Raw genomic sequence first — 13511 nt, 5'->3', positions numbered from 1 at the left:
ACCTATGAACTTTGCAGGTTATAAGTTCGATCAATTTTCATTGACAGCAACATTTTTGTGGGATTGCGCTAAGTTGGGAGCAATATATTTGTGGCATCGCGTAACCTTTGTATGCGTGAGTTTGAATTAAGTCAATAATTGAATGTTGAAATAATAAACTTATATAATATGGTTTTGGGTTACCTATTAAATTTTATTAGACATAAAACGAGAGTTTGCCAAAGAAGGCAGTTTCTTTTAATCAGCAAAAAAAGAAGATATTTTATTGTATCGCGGTTTATGCTCGTGCAATGTGTATGATAAATGTTTTGCAAAATCTCGCTTTCTCTAAAGAAAACGACAATACCCACATGATTGAACCTCCATATCAGTAAACGATGAACCGTATACGAGTATCTCGGTGAAATATAACACAACCCAAAATAGGGGTTTTAGTTGCAGCTGCAAAATCCTCGGAATTACTGTTTTTTGGTTACTTATAGTTTCCAGTTTGGTGATGACAATCTCTACTTCCTTCAGTTCTCTTAATTTAATCTCTTCTACATCTCTGTTATCTTTCAATCCTATCAAGACCCATAAACCACGCTTGACGATGAATGGCTTCGACGGACGGTTGGTGATTAACTGCTCTACGTCCTCGTCTTCTGCTTCACCTGAGATGGGTTCTCCTTTTGACCCTGCGAACGTCAGGTATTGACGGTCACTGGTACTGCACCCTACTGTATAATGTTTAGCTGGAATTGGTGTATTGGGTATTTCCGTATTTGTATAAAATGCGAGTGTGGATTGGTCTGATTTGGCTACATATATGTTTTTTTGTTGGTTGCAGTTTTTATGTTAGTTTTCGTATGGAATAAAAAGGTCATTGGAATTGGGTGTATTAGCCCTTTTGGGTGTTTGTAAAAATGCCTGTGTGGATTGGTGTGAATGACACTTTGAGGTTAATGTTCCGTAATGAAGCTTTCTTGTTCGTGATAATTCAGTGATTGTGGAAAAGAGTTTCCTTTTAACCCTCACTAATTTCTTGTTCATTAATTGGTGGTATTGATTCCTCAGAATGGGATGGTGATTATAGCAAACGACTTAGAGGAACCTAGCAGAGTGTAGGAAGTGATTGAATTAGGATAACCTTCTGAGTTTGTTTTCGAGGAAGAGAAATTGGTTTTGTGGTTAGATGTGCCATAACTATAATATTATAGCAATGTAGCTTCTAAGTATAGCAATTTCTTGTTCCTTATACTTGCGACATACACTTGGTCTCGTAATTTCATTGTTATTAAGTGGAAATCTATGCTAAGTTCAAGAAATATTTTTTTCTGCCCGATTTCAACTTCCAATTGAATTTATTGTTATATAAGGTCATCAAAAGCTTTTTCTTGTGTGTAATATTAAAAAAAAGGTTTAGTGTGTTGGATATAGCTCCTTTCGTGTATTTTAAACTGTTGGAAGATTTTGCCATACGTCATCTCAAGTTTTCTTTTTTACATGATTCACGATCTATGTTAATGTACTGTAGTTCACAGACCATGAACAAAATCCTATGGAGAATAACTTGACTGGAGAATCTCCATAGTTTATCTAGACTTGGGTTCATACCAGATCCATGCATATTAGAAATAGTGGACTACTGGACTCAAGTGTAAAGTATTATATGAGTAGGCAATAAGTAGGTATGAGTATTCTTTTGCTTTCTCTCAGGGATAAAAGCTTCCCTTCTCTCTCCAAAATCCTTTTCAGACGGTTGTTTAGGCATTTGGGCATTCATGTAATTGCAGTTAGATGGCAAATTTGTTTTGGTTCGTTATGGCAACTCCATTTCATTCTTTTTTACCAGGAATTCTCAAATTTCTTCTATGGCTCCCTTTGGAATGACAATGAATGAAGCTGCGGCGCCTAAACAATCATATAAATGGCGAAGGATATTGCTTAAAGTAAGTGGAGAAGCACTTGCCGGAGATCACATGCAAAATATTGACCCAAAGGTTGGGATGTGAATCTATGTTACTATTTTTTTCACTTGTTTTCTCTTTTTTCCCTTTGATTTTACTTCAGTGCAAATTTTGGCAATATTATAGATCACGATGTCCATTGCAAGGGAGGTTGCGTCAGTGACTCGCCTTGGAATTGAGGTAAATCTTCAATTGCTGATCAGTTGTTTTGTTCATATCCTTTCAAATTTGTAGTTGAAGTTTAATGATCTTGTAGTTGCAACTCTCATGCCTACTGATGATTAGTTCTGCCATTCTGTGTGGCCTTAATTGGAACGGAAAATTTGGGTATTCCATAAATGTGCGTTATGGAAAATGGCAGAATATTTATGTTTAAAGCTATGAGGCAGATATGTATAGGGCCTGTGTGTGTGTGTATATATACAAGATTCAGAGGCAGATCACATAAATGCTTGAATATTCTCAGTGTATAATGTTTTGAGGAAAAATTATGAATGTTTGCTGATACTAAAGGCATTGTTGTGAATGTTTCAGGTTGCAATTGTTGTTGGAGGGGGAAATATCTTCCGTGGATCCTCCTGGGCAGGAAGTAGTGGCCTTGATCGCTCATCTGCTGATTACATAGGGTAATTCCTTCCTTACAAGTTGACTTAGTTACTCATGAAAGAAACAGGTGCAGTGATCAGTTTATGATAAAAAATAAAACTAGAAACGTATTGAAGTTTTGGGGGTTTTGACTTCTGCTACTGCTTTCTTCGCCATTATAGGATGCTGGCAACAGTAATGAATGCTATTTTCCTTCAAGCAACAATGGAAAGCATTGGCATTCCCACCAGGGTTCAAACTGCTTTTCGCATGTCCGAGGTTGCAGAACCATATATACGTCGGAGGGCCGTGAGGCATTTGGAGAAAGGAAGAGTTGTGATTTTTGCAGCTGGAACTGGAAATCCATTCTTTACCACTGATACTGCTGCTGCCCTTCGTTGTGCAGAAAGTAAGCCCTAGTTTTTATATCACAATGCCAATTAGCATGTCAACGTCTGGATATCCATACAATGGCCTATAAATCATAGATGAGATTTGAAATACTCATTGATCAAATCTTCATTCCTGCATCTGTGTAATGCAGCCAATGTTTCAGATTTACTTTGGGTGATAGCCTTTGGTCTGGAATAAACGATCTCTTAACGTAATTCTAATCTGTGTGTTCTTAACAAGAGCGTTGACGGACCCTCTTTCTTTTGTTTCAGTTAATGCAGAAGTGGTCTTGAAAGCTACAAATGTTGATGGGGTTTATGATGATGATCCCAAGCGTAACCCAGATGCTCGTCTTCTTGAAACTCTAACTTACCAGGATGTAACTTCAGAAGATCTTTCTGTAATGGACATGACCGCCATTACTTTGTGCCAAGAAAATAACATTCCAGGTACGTTCTGAGAATCTTCAATTATTCTCTTTCTGATTCCAGTGGCCTGAGTATACCCATTTTAGCATTCCCAAAAACTGAGCTTCCTTTCCCCAATGCAGTTGTGGTGTTCAATCTTAACAAGCCGGGTAATATCTCAAAAGCAATAAAGGGAGAGCGGGTTGGCACATATATTGGAGGAGCAGGGACTTCAGCACCAGCAAGGACATGAGTAAGGCAATTACAGCCCACTCTGGACTGTTTTACAGTGATGCTGTGATGCATTACTGGACTAAAAAAGGTGAATTGAGAAGAACAATGGAGTCTGCCTTCACAGTTTAGACAGAGAGAGAGAGGATCATTGTTTCTGAATTCTGTTTTTCAACATTTAGATTTATTAGTTGAAGTGCTTATTCCTGTCAATGTTCTAAAATACTATATGCTTTATGAGACTTCTATATTAATAAAAAACAAATTCGGTAAAATTGGCATGAATTTATCAAATTTATACATTCTCTATTGCTGTGATATCTGAAACAAATATCATCTATAAATTATACTATTTTCATAAATACTAAGCATGAATAATATACGTCATTATTCTACGAACAACACCTTACAAGTCTATTTTTTGAATATCTATCTGATATGGGTTTAAACACTCTTGACAAGATTTTCAACCTAGTTCACTGTTTATCATTTAATATTAAGTATATTTTTTGTCATTTAATACCATAAAATGTGCAAATCTTTTCATATTTGGAAGCAAATTAATGGGGTGTTAATTAGATTTATAGTTTCTCTTTAAATCCAAAATTCTATTTTAAAAAATAAATTATTTTGAAGGAAAAAAAAAACTATTTTCCCAATATTGCCCTCGTTAAATTCGAGAAATACCACTTGGAACCTTGAACAAACTGAGGTCGTCGTCGTCTTTCCAAGTCTCAAACGGCTAGAAAAGCCGACGGAGAGTCCGACATATATAAAGCTTCAGTCTTCAGAAAGTGCGCACATTAAATTCCGTGCGCACACGCGGCGCACGTTAGTACGTTTCCATTCTCTCCCCCCACTCTTTCCCCGCGAGAGAGAGAGAAGGGAGGAAACAAAGAGACAATAAAAACGCTTCTCTACGTTTCCATTGTAGTAAGCGAGCTGTCTCTCTGCAACATTCTCTCGAATTCCGATTATACCCTCGGTTGATCACCTTAATTTCCGGTCTGCTCCTCCCTACACCATGGCTCCAGCTAACATTTCTAAGGCGGCGGCTTGTCGGCAAATCGGGTCTCGCCGGAGAACGGAGGCGCCTCTGCCCATGCCGCACCAGAAGAAGATGAAGCCTTTGTCGGAGGTAATGGCGCGGGCGCGCTATGTCGTGGTGGAGGGCGCTGACTACAGCCAAACAAGCTGTGTGCAATGCGGCTCCGGGGACCAAGACCATGAGATGCTTCTCTGTGACAAATGCGACAAGGCCTTTCACATGAAATGCCTGAGACCAATAGTCGTTAGAGTTCCTATCGGATCGTGGCTCTGCCCGAAGTGCTCTGGCCAGAGACGAGTAAGAAGTAGGGAAATCCTTTTTCGTTGTTTCTTTATTTTGTTCTATGCATGTGTTTTTGGATTCTATTGAATTTTGTGTTGACAATGTGGTTTTGAGTGTGTTTTAGGCTTTTCGCAGAAGAAGATAATCGATTTCTTTGGGATTAAGAAGAGCACTAATGAGAAAAAGGAATGTGCCTCTCTTCAAGGTAAGATTTTGGTCCCTTTGACATTGTTGTCTTGATTGTTATTGTCGATTATTGATATGTCTCCTTGATGTTGTGCTGTTAATAATCTGTAGTTTTTGAGTCCCGTCGGAGTTTATTGATTGTTTGCATTGAACTTGTTTCAGGTTGCATGGGACAATGCCAGAAACCATGTCTCTCTGGTTTGATTCTAGCTTAGTCAGAAATGATACTAACAACAATGCACAAACAGTAATATGAATACATGTCTAAAATATATAATACAATTGGAGGGGTATTTACTGGAGGCTGAGAGGATCTAGCGGGTGTTAATATGACACTAGGATCAGAGATAGACATTATGTGATTATGAACCGTGATAGAAGATTGATATGTTAGACGTATAGAATGTCATAGAAATAAGACTCGGATTGAATACATCTAAGCGTATACTTGTGTGATGGCAAAGGCTTGATGGTAATGAGGTGTACAGGATTGCCTTGCCACTGTGAAAGAGAGCTGATTACCACACACGAGAAATCAGCATCTTACCATTGGACTTATCGATATCATGATTCATGACACTTGGATAACTAGTATTTTAACTTGTCCAAATTGCAAAGACATAAAACTTCATCAATGCTGGATGTAACACATCCTGTAGGAGAGTTATTTAGCAAAATAATGAGATGGCGGTACATACTTGTTAGTTATTAGGGGTTTAATGAATTTTCCAATTGTCTTTACTCGTGATCTTAGATCTGTGAGCTCCAAAGCTGTTACTATATGCATGAAGTTTGGGCATGATTAGCATGTCACAACTGGTTTCTACGTTGTAATTAGCGGTTGCCTTAATGGTTGCAACTAGTGTGCTATATGGTTTCACTGAAAGATACCATTAATGCTTGATATATTAGATTGATGGCATAACTCTTTGGATGGGTATAATTACATTTGACGACAGCAACATATCAAAATTAGGGCTTATGATTTCACTATCTATCTTTAGAAATAGGCTTCCAGCACTCTCTTATGTTTATGTACTTTCCATCCATGTAAAATCTTCTCTGTTTTCGTTTACTACTGTAATCAAAGTTATGTTTATAAAAATGAATAAATAAATTTCATTTGGTGGAAACATCTCATCTAGAAGACTTCATTCCCACTCAATATTTTGTTGCTTTCTCTAACGTGTTTTACCCATATCATCTTTCTTCGTCAAACTACTATTACTTCGTTTTACCCACATCATCTTTCTTCATCAAACTACTAATACTTCAAAGCATCAAGTTTCCGATCAAGTTACTGAAATATGTTGCTTCAAACAATTTTGCAACTTTGTTTCCCTAAACTATTTCGTACTTGGTTGTCCTTCTGTCTGTTCATTATCTCGTATCTGCTGTTGCTACTGATAAAGACGAAACCATAATCTCCATCCATCACATGCCCCATAGCTTTCGGTTTCTTATATAAGTTAGAAGCATATTGAACAGAACCCACTTACCATAAGCATAAAACTGATGGCCTTTGTTATTCGTTCTCCCACATTTAGTTGCTTATCTTACACTTGACTGTTTCCTTTTCCCTCTTCCCATTAGATGCAAGGAAGCGCCGGCGACGCTGTGGATCATTGGTGCTGCAAAAGAAAAGGAGGAGACTGTTACCGTTTATCCCATCAGAAGATCCTGACCGAAGGCTGAAACAAATGGGTACTCTTGCCTCTGCTTTGACAGCATTGCAAATGGAATTCAGCGATGAATTGACCTACATGCCTGACCTGGCTGCTAGATCCGCCAATCAGGCCATGCTTGAAGATGGTGGCATGCAGGTTTGAACTTTGAACATCTTTTCTTTTAAAGAAATTTCTTTTATCAAATGTGTGCTTTGTTTGTATTGCATGTTACTTAAACTTGCCGTATCTTGTTTTGCTTTTAGGTTCTTTCAAAAGAAGATACAGAAACCTTGGAACACTGCAGGGCCATGTGTAGAAGGGGTGAATGCCCTCCCCTAATTGTAGTTTTTGATTCGTGCGAAGGGTACTTTCTGAATTCATCTGATTTTTTACAATTATGTTTGAGGACCTTATGCTAAATAGTTTTTTGTTGAGTTTGAGTGCAGTTTTACAGTTGAGGCGGATAGCCAGATAAAGGATTTGACATTGATCGCAGAATACACAGGCGATGTGGATTACCTTAAGAACCGTGAAAACGACGATTGTGATAGTATGATGACCCTGCTTCTAGTAACAGAGCCGTCTAAAAGTCTTGTCATCTGTCCAGATAAACGTGGAAACATTGCTCGCTTTATCAATGGCATTAACAATCATACTCCGTAAGCTTGTGTGACCCATCACTTGTCCATGCGTCAAATCGAATTTTGCAAACAGATGATAAATGCCACATTGTTATTTGTACCTCCAACTATTTGGGCCTGTTTGTTGGTTCGTTGTTCATAGAAACAGAAGATTTCCAACATAGTCTTCTGTGAACTTCACATATGAAAAAATATTTCCTTGATTTCACAATTTCTTTTACTGTGCGAATCCAACTCTTATGACTACCATGCTTAAAGTATATCCAATTTTGTGCAGGGATGGTAAGAAGAAGCAGAATTGTAAATGTGTGAGATACAGTGTAAATGGTGAATGCCGGGTCTTTTTGGTTGCTACTCGTGATATTGCTAAAGGGGAGAGACTATACTATGATTATAATGGATATGAGCATGAATATCCTACCCATCATTTTCTCTAGAAAAACCATATAGAGAGCTGTCTAAATCCTACAGACATGGAGTGCAATTTTGGATCTCGACATATCCTTTTCTTTCCAAATTTTATCTTCACAGCTTACTCATTGTTGTTGCAGAGTCAATACCATTTGTGACAACAACGAGTCATTTGTTCTTATTTATGATGTAGAGTCGAGCCCCATTGTGTGGCCATAGGAGAAATAGAGTTGTCTTCTGAAAAATTATTGAAGGAGGAACGTTTTCATGTATACCAATTTCAGTGGAACTAATTTCAGTGAAACTTTCTATTTTTATATGTTATTTTGATACTATGGCATCCAAGATGTTTTGCTTGCTTTCTCGTGGACTGCTTGTTGACAGTTTGTGCGTGTTTCCTCATTTTTTATGGTTTTATGCTTTCTCCACATTTTTATTTAGATTAACAGATGTTGCATGTGTTTGTTCGAGACACCGATCATACTGTTATATGGGAAGCAACTAGTTCCTTTCCATTTTGGTGTGATATTACCTTTTAGTCAAGCAACTTCATTCATTGTTTGCTGCACATAGCAAACTTGGCAGTCCAATAGGACTTACGAAGGTGATTCCATCAGTATTGGTTCTAACATTTATTGTTGTGTTATCTGCTGGAGGTTTGTAGATATCATTGTTCGCTCTAGCCCAACACACACCCTCATGTCTCTCTTTGAGATACCATGTCACCTTGTACAGTTACTTGCTCAAGTATTTTAAAGCATTTATATAAATGTTCGTTCTTCTATAAAGATTTGTCTTTCTCACTTTAATTAACATTTTTCTAGCTTCTAGGAATTTTTTGAGTTAATTGTACCTTAATGAGAGGTTCTCCTGGGAAATTCCAGTTCTGTACACGAATGGAAAGCCTTATCTCAATGTTTTCTCTGAGGATCCTGTGACATTGTCATTTTCTTAAAATTTCTTGTACATTTGACTGTTGCAGGGAGTATTTGGTCTCAGTTCTTTTATTATTTGCTTGTTTATTTTGTAAGGATTTAGTACTTACTTTGAGTAATTTCTTATGGAACTGCCATTCGATTCAAATTATCGGTCATGATCTGTGAGCGCAAGCGTTGTCCAAGGTGGACAGTGAAAGAAACATTGGGAAGTTGTCGGTAATGCTGGATTTCTTTGATGTTTCTGATGTAGTCCTGCCTTGCATGAAAAGCTTATGTGTGTCTGTGAAGAAGGTGATGCAAATCATCAGGAATGATCGATCTGCCTATTCTAAAGGCAATGTTTGAGGACAGTGAAAGAAGCAGCAGGAAGTTATGAGATGTGCTAAAGTAATTTTTTTGGTCATTATGCTCATCATTAGTCCTGCCTGCATCAGGATCTTACTGCTGCCTCTTCTTCCTCTTGGGATTTTGCTTTTGCAAGAGAACTGTACTATGATTAAACTTCTTTGCGATCAAGTGGGTGCGTTTGTTCATGAATCTGATCTTGTTTAAGATTCAAGCCCAATTGACATTACTGGGATGTTGTACTTGTTTCATAAGTTGCCTTGTTTCCAAATTGCTAACATGAAGGTGGTTCCTTATAAGGACCCTACAGTTAGTGCTGCTTTTCGACTGATGCTGCTGTTCCAGAGCAGCATGTTTGAGAAGTTTTTGGATTAAGTTGCCTTCCAGGTTGCGAACATGAAGTTTTGCATCTGGTGGGGGATTAGTGAGTTGCTGCAGTTCACAACTTTTAGAGGGTTATCAGCTTCATCATCTGACTGGACAAAAGGCAACAGATCTACAATGCTGAAATTGACAACAATATGAGGAGGTACATCATGATCGATGAATACTTGATGATAAATTTGATGGTTTTGTTTCCTTGAATTTTTCAGGACTAGTGAAGGAATCATTTTTCATTACAAGATGAGTAACAAATAGGTGCTCGAGGAGGTCGGGAATTCGAATCAATCCGTTGAGAGTTTTCTTTGTGAAAGTCTAGTTTCATGGACTCGTCCCACTTTCGGACACTTACCCACATATGCTTTGACACAATTTACTTATTACCCGTTCTGAAGGTACGATGTCTGAACGATATGTTGGATTGGGTGCTAGCAACATTTTAATGCCGCCAGACTAGCAAAGCAGAGCAAGACAAGTCTCAAAACTGATCCAATTATTAGTCATTTCTGTCACAGTCAATAGGATAATCAGATTAGGGCATCAGTTTAAGGATAAAGAAATGGTATCATTGGCTAAACCCATCAAGTAGCTTTACTGCTTTAGCTTAGTTTGGGCCACTATGCCTGAATAGAACTCCAATCAATTGTGTCACCAACAGTTCAGGAGCTCTCTCTATTTGGTTTATAGTGCGGCTCCTTCTGGATGCCTGACTACTTTTTCTACTGTCATTTTCATTGGGCCTTTTTAAAGGATATTCTCCTCTAATATTCCTCCTCCTCCTTACTTATTACATCTCTGTATGGAATGTGTGTGTATATATATATGTTTATGTCAGCTCTTATTATGACCTCATCTGTCATCATTAATTAATAACGCTGTACAACTCCACCGCCAAACCCAATCAGCTCACTATGCTCCATTTCGCAGCTTGTTGTTTTGGGCGTTACCGCCCCGTTTTGCTGGCTGTAACGCCCAGCTTAATGACGTGTTTGGTGGGGTGGGTTGGGAAAACGGACCTGCTAGCCCAACCAACGCCCCACCAAAACACATCATATATAGAGAGATCAAATAACTCTCCCTTCGACAAGAATTCACAAAGAAAAAAACCCAGAAAGAAATGAGTAGCTTAGAAGATGAGAAACTAATCCAGATGGTGTATGATTTTATAGAATCTTCATCACCTGCTTATTCTTCCTCTGCTTCTTCAGATTGTAAGTCTTCCAACCATCACCCCAAGTATTTCACTTTACAGGTATGTAACCTAAACAAAAGTCTGTCTTTTTGGAAGATATTGATTCTCTTCTTCTGGTGTGGATGTATTTGATTGAATATATATATGTATATATATATACACGTGTGCAGGAGATTCTAAGAAGTGGAACTGAAGCTGAGAGTGATGTCCTGAAGCATATAAGATTAAGCAAAAGAGATACTGATAAGAAATGGCTGGTGAAGAAGCTTCAAATGAATGGGTTTAATGCTTCTCTCTGTCAAACCTCTTGGGTCACTTCCTCTGGCTGCCCTGGTGGTGGGTCTTTCATCAATCAAAGTTTTGAAATTCTTCATATTTGGTAATTTTTCTGCTAATTTAGTTAACTGATTGTGTTATTATACATGTAAAATCTTTTAACAGGTGATTATGAATACATTGATATACTAATCAAAGAGGGGAATGGAGAGGAAACAAGGCTTATAGTGGACATAGACTTCAAGTCTCAGTTTGAGCTAGCAAGGCCTACACAATCATACAAGGAACTCACTGATTTGCTCCCAACAATCTATGTTGGAGATGAGATCAAGCTTAACAAGATAATCAGTCTTCTTTGTTCAGCCGCCAAACAGTCCCTTAAAGATAGAGGTCTACACTTACCTCCATGGAGGACTAGGACTTACATGCAGTGTAAATGGCTTAGAAGAGAAAATGGAGAAGAAGCCAGAAATGGAGAAAACGGTTTTGGCAGCCATGATTGGGTACCTCCAATGGTTGTGAAGAAGCCCAAAAGAAGGGATGTGGGTGGTGGGTCTGGCTTGTCTAGTCAGTTCTCAAACATGGGTATTCTTCTTCAGTTTTTTGGTTAAAGTTTTGAGTGCTGGTTACCACTTTCTTTGTACTGATCAGGCAATATACAGGCAAATGGTATTATTGTTAAGATTGCAATTTTGTGGCCTGTTTTCCTATAATGATAGAAGAGATTTTTGTTCCTATTTTCACTATAATTTCATCATCATTATCCGAGTTTTTATCCCAAAAGTTCGGAGTTGACTACACGAGTCAAAATTCAGAATTCAACCCATGATCACAAGATATTTCTCTAATGATTAGTAACTTGAAAGTTGTATGTATCAACAGCTAAGAATGAAAACCCTAATTAATTTAATAACAAGATGACATGTCTACCCTTACATGATAAACAATTGGAAGTCTTGAATACACATATTAATATTAGTAATATTCTTTTTTTTTGAAAAAGACACCTTTCATTAAGAAGCAAAGGGGGACGAATCCCTAGCAAATACATGAGTAAAAAATCCTGGGATATTCCCAATCCAAACACTATTTTCATAAGCATTCAAGGTTGATTCGATCTAAGAGAATAAGCTAATTAATTTATGTGGTATGAACAAGAGGACAACATACATGCATGTTCAACTTCAATTTGTTCATGAAGTCAAAGAGGATAAACTCATGGTCTTTTCAAATATTGATTAATCTAAAACCATATCCGAAACGGTGACGTACTTAGGGATATATATATGAAAGAAAACGAATGGTGTATATATATATATTATAAGGAGAAACCAGTGGGTATGTCCCAAAACAAGTGGCTCAAAAACAAGGTGTAATATATATATATATATATATATACACACATAGTGTCTTGGTGCCACAATTTAACTTGTTAGGCCCCCCTCCTATTTTTTGGCTTTACATATATACATATATTCTTTGTCTGTCTATACATATATTATTTGTCTGCCTATACATACACATAGATTGAATGATAATGACAACACACTTTGATGACATAATAAATAAATAGTAACCAAACTATCTATGTGATGTGGGTGTGTGTTTGTTCTTTCGATGAAGCCAAAGTTGATTTTGGTTTTGATGTGTCAAATGAAAATATGAGGATTTGGAGGTAGAGATATGATGGGGATCACAAGGAAAATGGAATTAAGAGGGCACCACTACCAATGTTTCTATAGTCAATCTAATAATGATGTGAAAATCATCTAGATTTCTCTGGTTTGGCTAAACAAAGTACTAATAAACTATTGCTTGCTTATATATATTTACTTTTTTTTTTCCACTTTCAATAAAGATATATATCATTAATTTTTTTGATAAACTGAGAATGATACTCTTTTGAATATCTGATATGAGTTTAAATTCGGAACGTCAGTTTCGCGTGCATATAAGTTTCTCACTTGACAAAACATATTGCTCACAGTAAAAATCGAACTCAAGGCAAGTAAACTTATATGGACTTGTATAATAATCCACAAACCAAGTTTTTGACAAACTTATAAAAATTTGTGCGAGTTCATTCTCGGAGAATAGTAAATTAATTTACAAAACCTATAGAATTAGATGACACTATAAGCAATACTTTTGTAGTGAATTTGGATAGGATGCAAAATCATGTCAAGTCATCAAAATTTCTCTGGTTTAGCTACAGAAAGTAAGAAAGTATGGCTTATATATACTTTTACTTTCAATAAAAGTAAGCAACATTATCAATTTATCATTAGCATTACGCGTGAGCCTGACGACCTAAATTTAAGTCCATTTAAAATGTTCAAAAGACATATTTGGTGTCGCCATGTCATTATTGGTTACCAAAAAAAATTATCATTAGCATTATATGGTAAAATTTGAAAACTAGGAGGGGAGGACCCGAATCCACTTCGGCCCATATCTAAGTAATTAAATTTTAAAGACTTAGGCTGATGGAGGCCCAATGCTTTGTCAAAAGGAGCCCAGCAAAGGACCAGTTATGGGCCCGCAAAAGCCCACACTAGATAATACGATAGAAAGAAACA

General features: G+C 37.2%; 3 protein-coding genes across 4 annotated transcripts; all 3 read left to right on the top strand.

Moving 5' to 3' along the window:
- The first annotated feature begins 306 nt into the window (after positions 1-306).
- Positions 307-3840, top strand: LOC120008641 (uridylate kinase). Its single transcript, XM_038859032.1, has 7 exons — positions 307-690; positions 1835-1982; positions 2076-2129; positions 2484-2575; positions 2717-2943; positions 3200-3376; positions 3478-3840. The coding sequence occupies exons 1-7, from the start codon at positions 497-499 to the stop codon at positions 3585-3587; spliced, it is 1002 nt and encodes a 333-aa protein (XP_038714960.1). The 5' UTR covers positions 307-496; the 3' UTR covers positions 3588-3840.
- Positions 3841-4334: 494 nt separating this feature from the next.
- Positions 4335-8119, top strand: LOC120004550 (probable Histone-lysine N-methyltransferase ATXR5). 2 transcript variants are annotated; one of them, XM_038853915.1, is made up of 7 exons: positions 4335-4917; positions 5020-5100; positions 5244-5279; positions 6675-6904; positions 7012-7112; positions 7195-7407; positions 7667-8119. In XM_038853915.1, exons 1-7 carry the CDS (start codon positions 4590-4592, stop codon positions 7824-7826), a joined length of 1149 nt encoding a protein of 382 aa, XP_038709843.1. In that variant the 5' UTR covers positions 4335-4589; the 3' UTR covers positions 7827-8119. The 2 variants fall into 2 exon arrangements, with proteins under 2 accessions (XP_038709843.1, XP_038709852.1); XM_038853924.1 differs by lacking the exon at positions 5244-5279 and having other exon boundaries at positions 4590-4917; positions 7667-7826.
- Positions 8120-10337: 2218 nt separating this feature from the next.
- Positions 10338-11675, top strand: LOC120004566. Its single transcript, XM_038853934.1, has 3 exons — positions 10338-10716; positions 10827-10992; positions 11098-11675. Exons 1-3 carry the CDS (start codon positions 10582-10584, stop codon positions 11541-11543), a joined length of 747 nt encoding a protein of 248 aa, XP_038709862.1. The 5' UTR covers positions 10338-10581; the 3' UTR covers positions 11544-11675.
- Positions 11676-13511: the final 1836 nt, after the last annotated feature.

Source organism: Tripterygium wilfordii, chromosome 2 (assembly GCF_013401445.1).
Source record: "Tripterygium wilfordii isolate XIE 37 chromosome 2, ASM1340144v1, whole genome shotgun sequence".
NCBI lineage: Eukaryota > Viridiplantae > Streptophyta > Magnoliopsida > Celastrales > Celastraceae > Tripterygium > Tripterygium wilfordii.
This window is presented reverse-complemented; position numbering and strand designations above follow the sequence as displayed.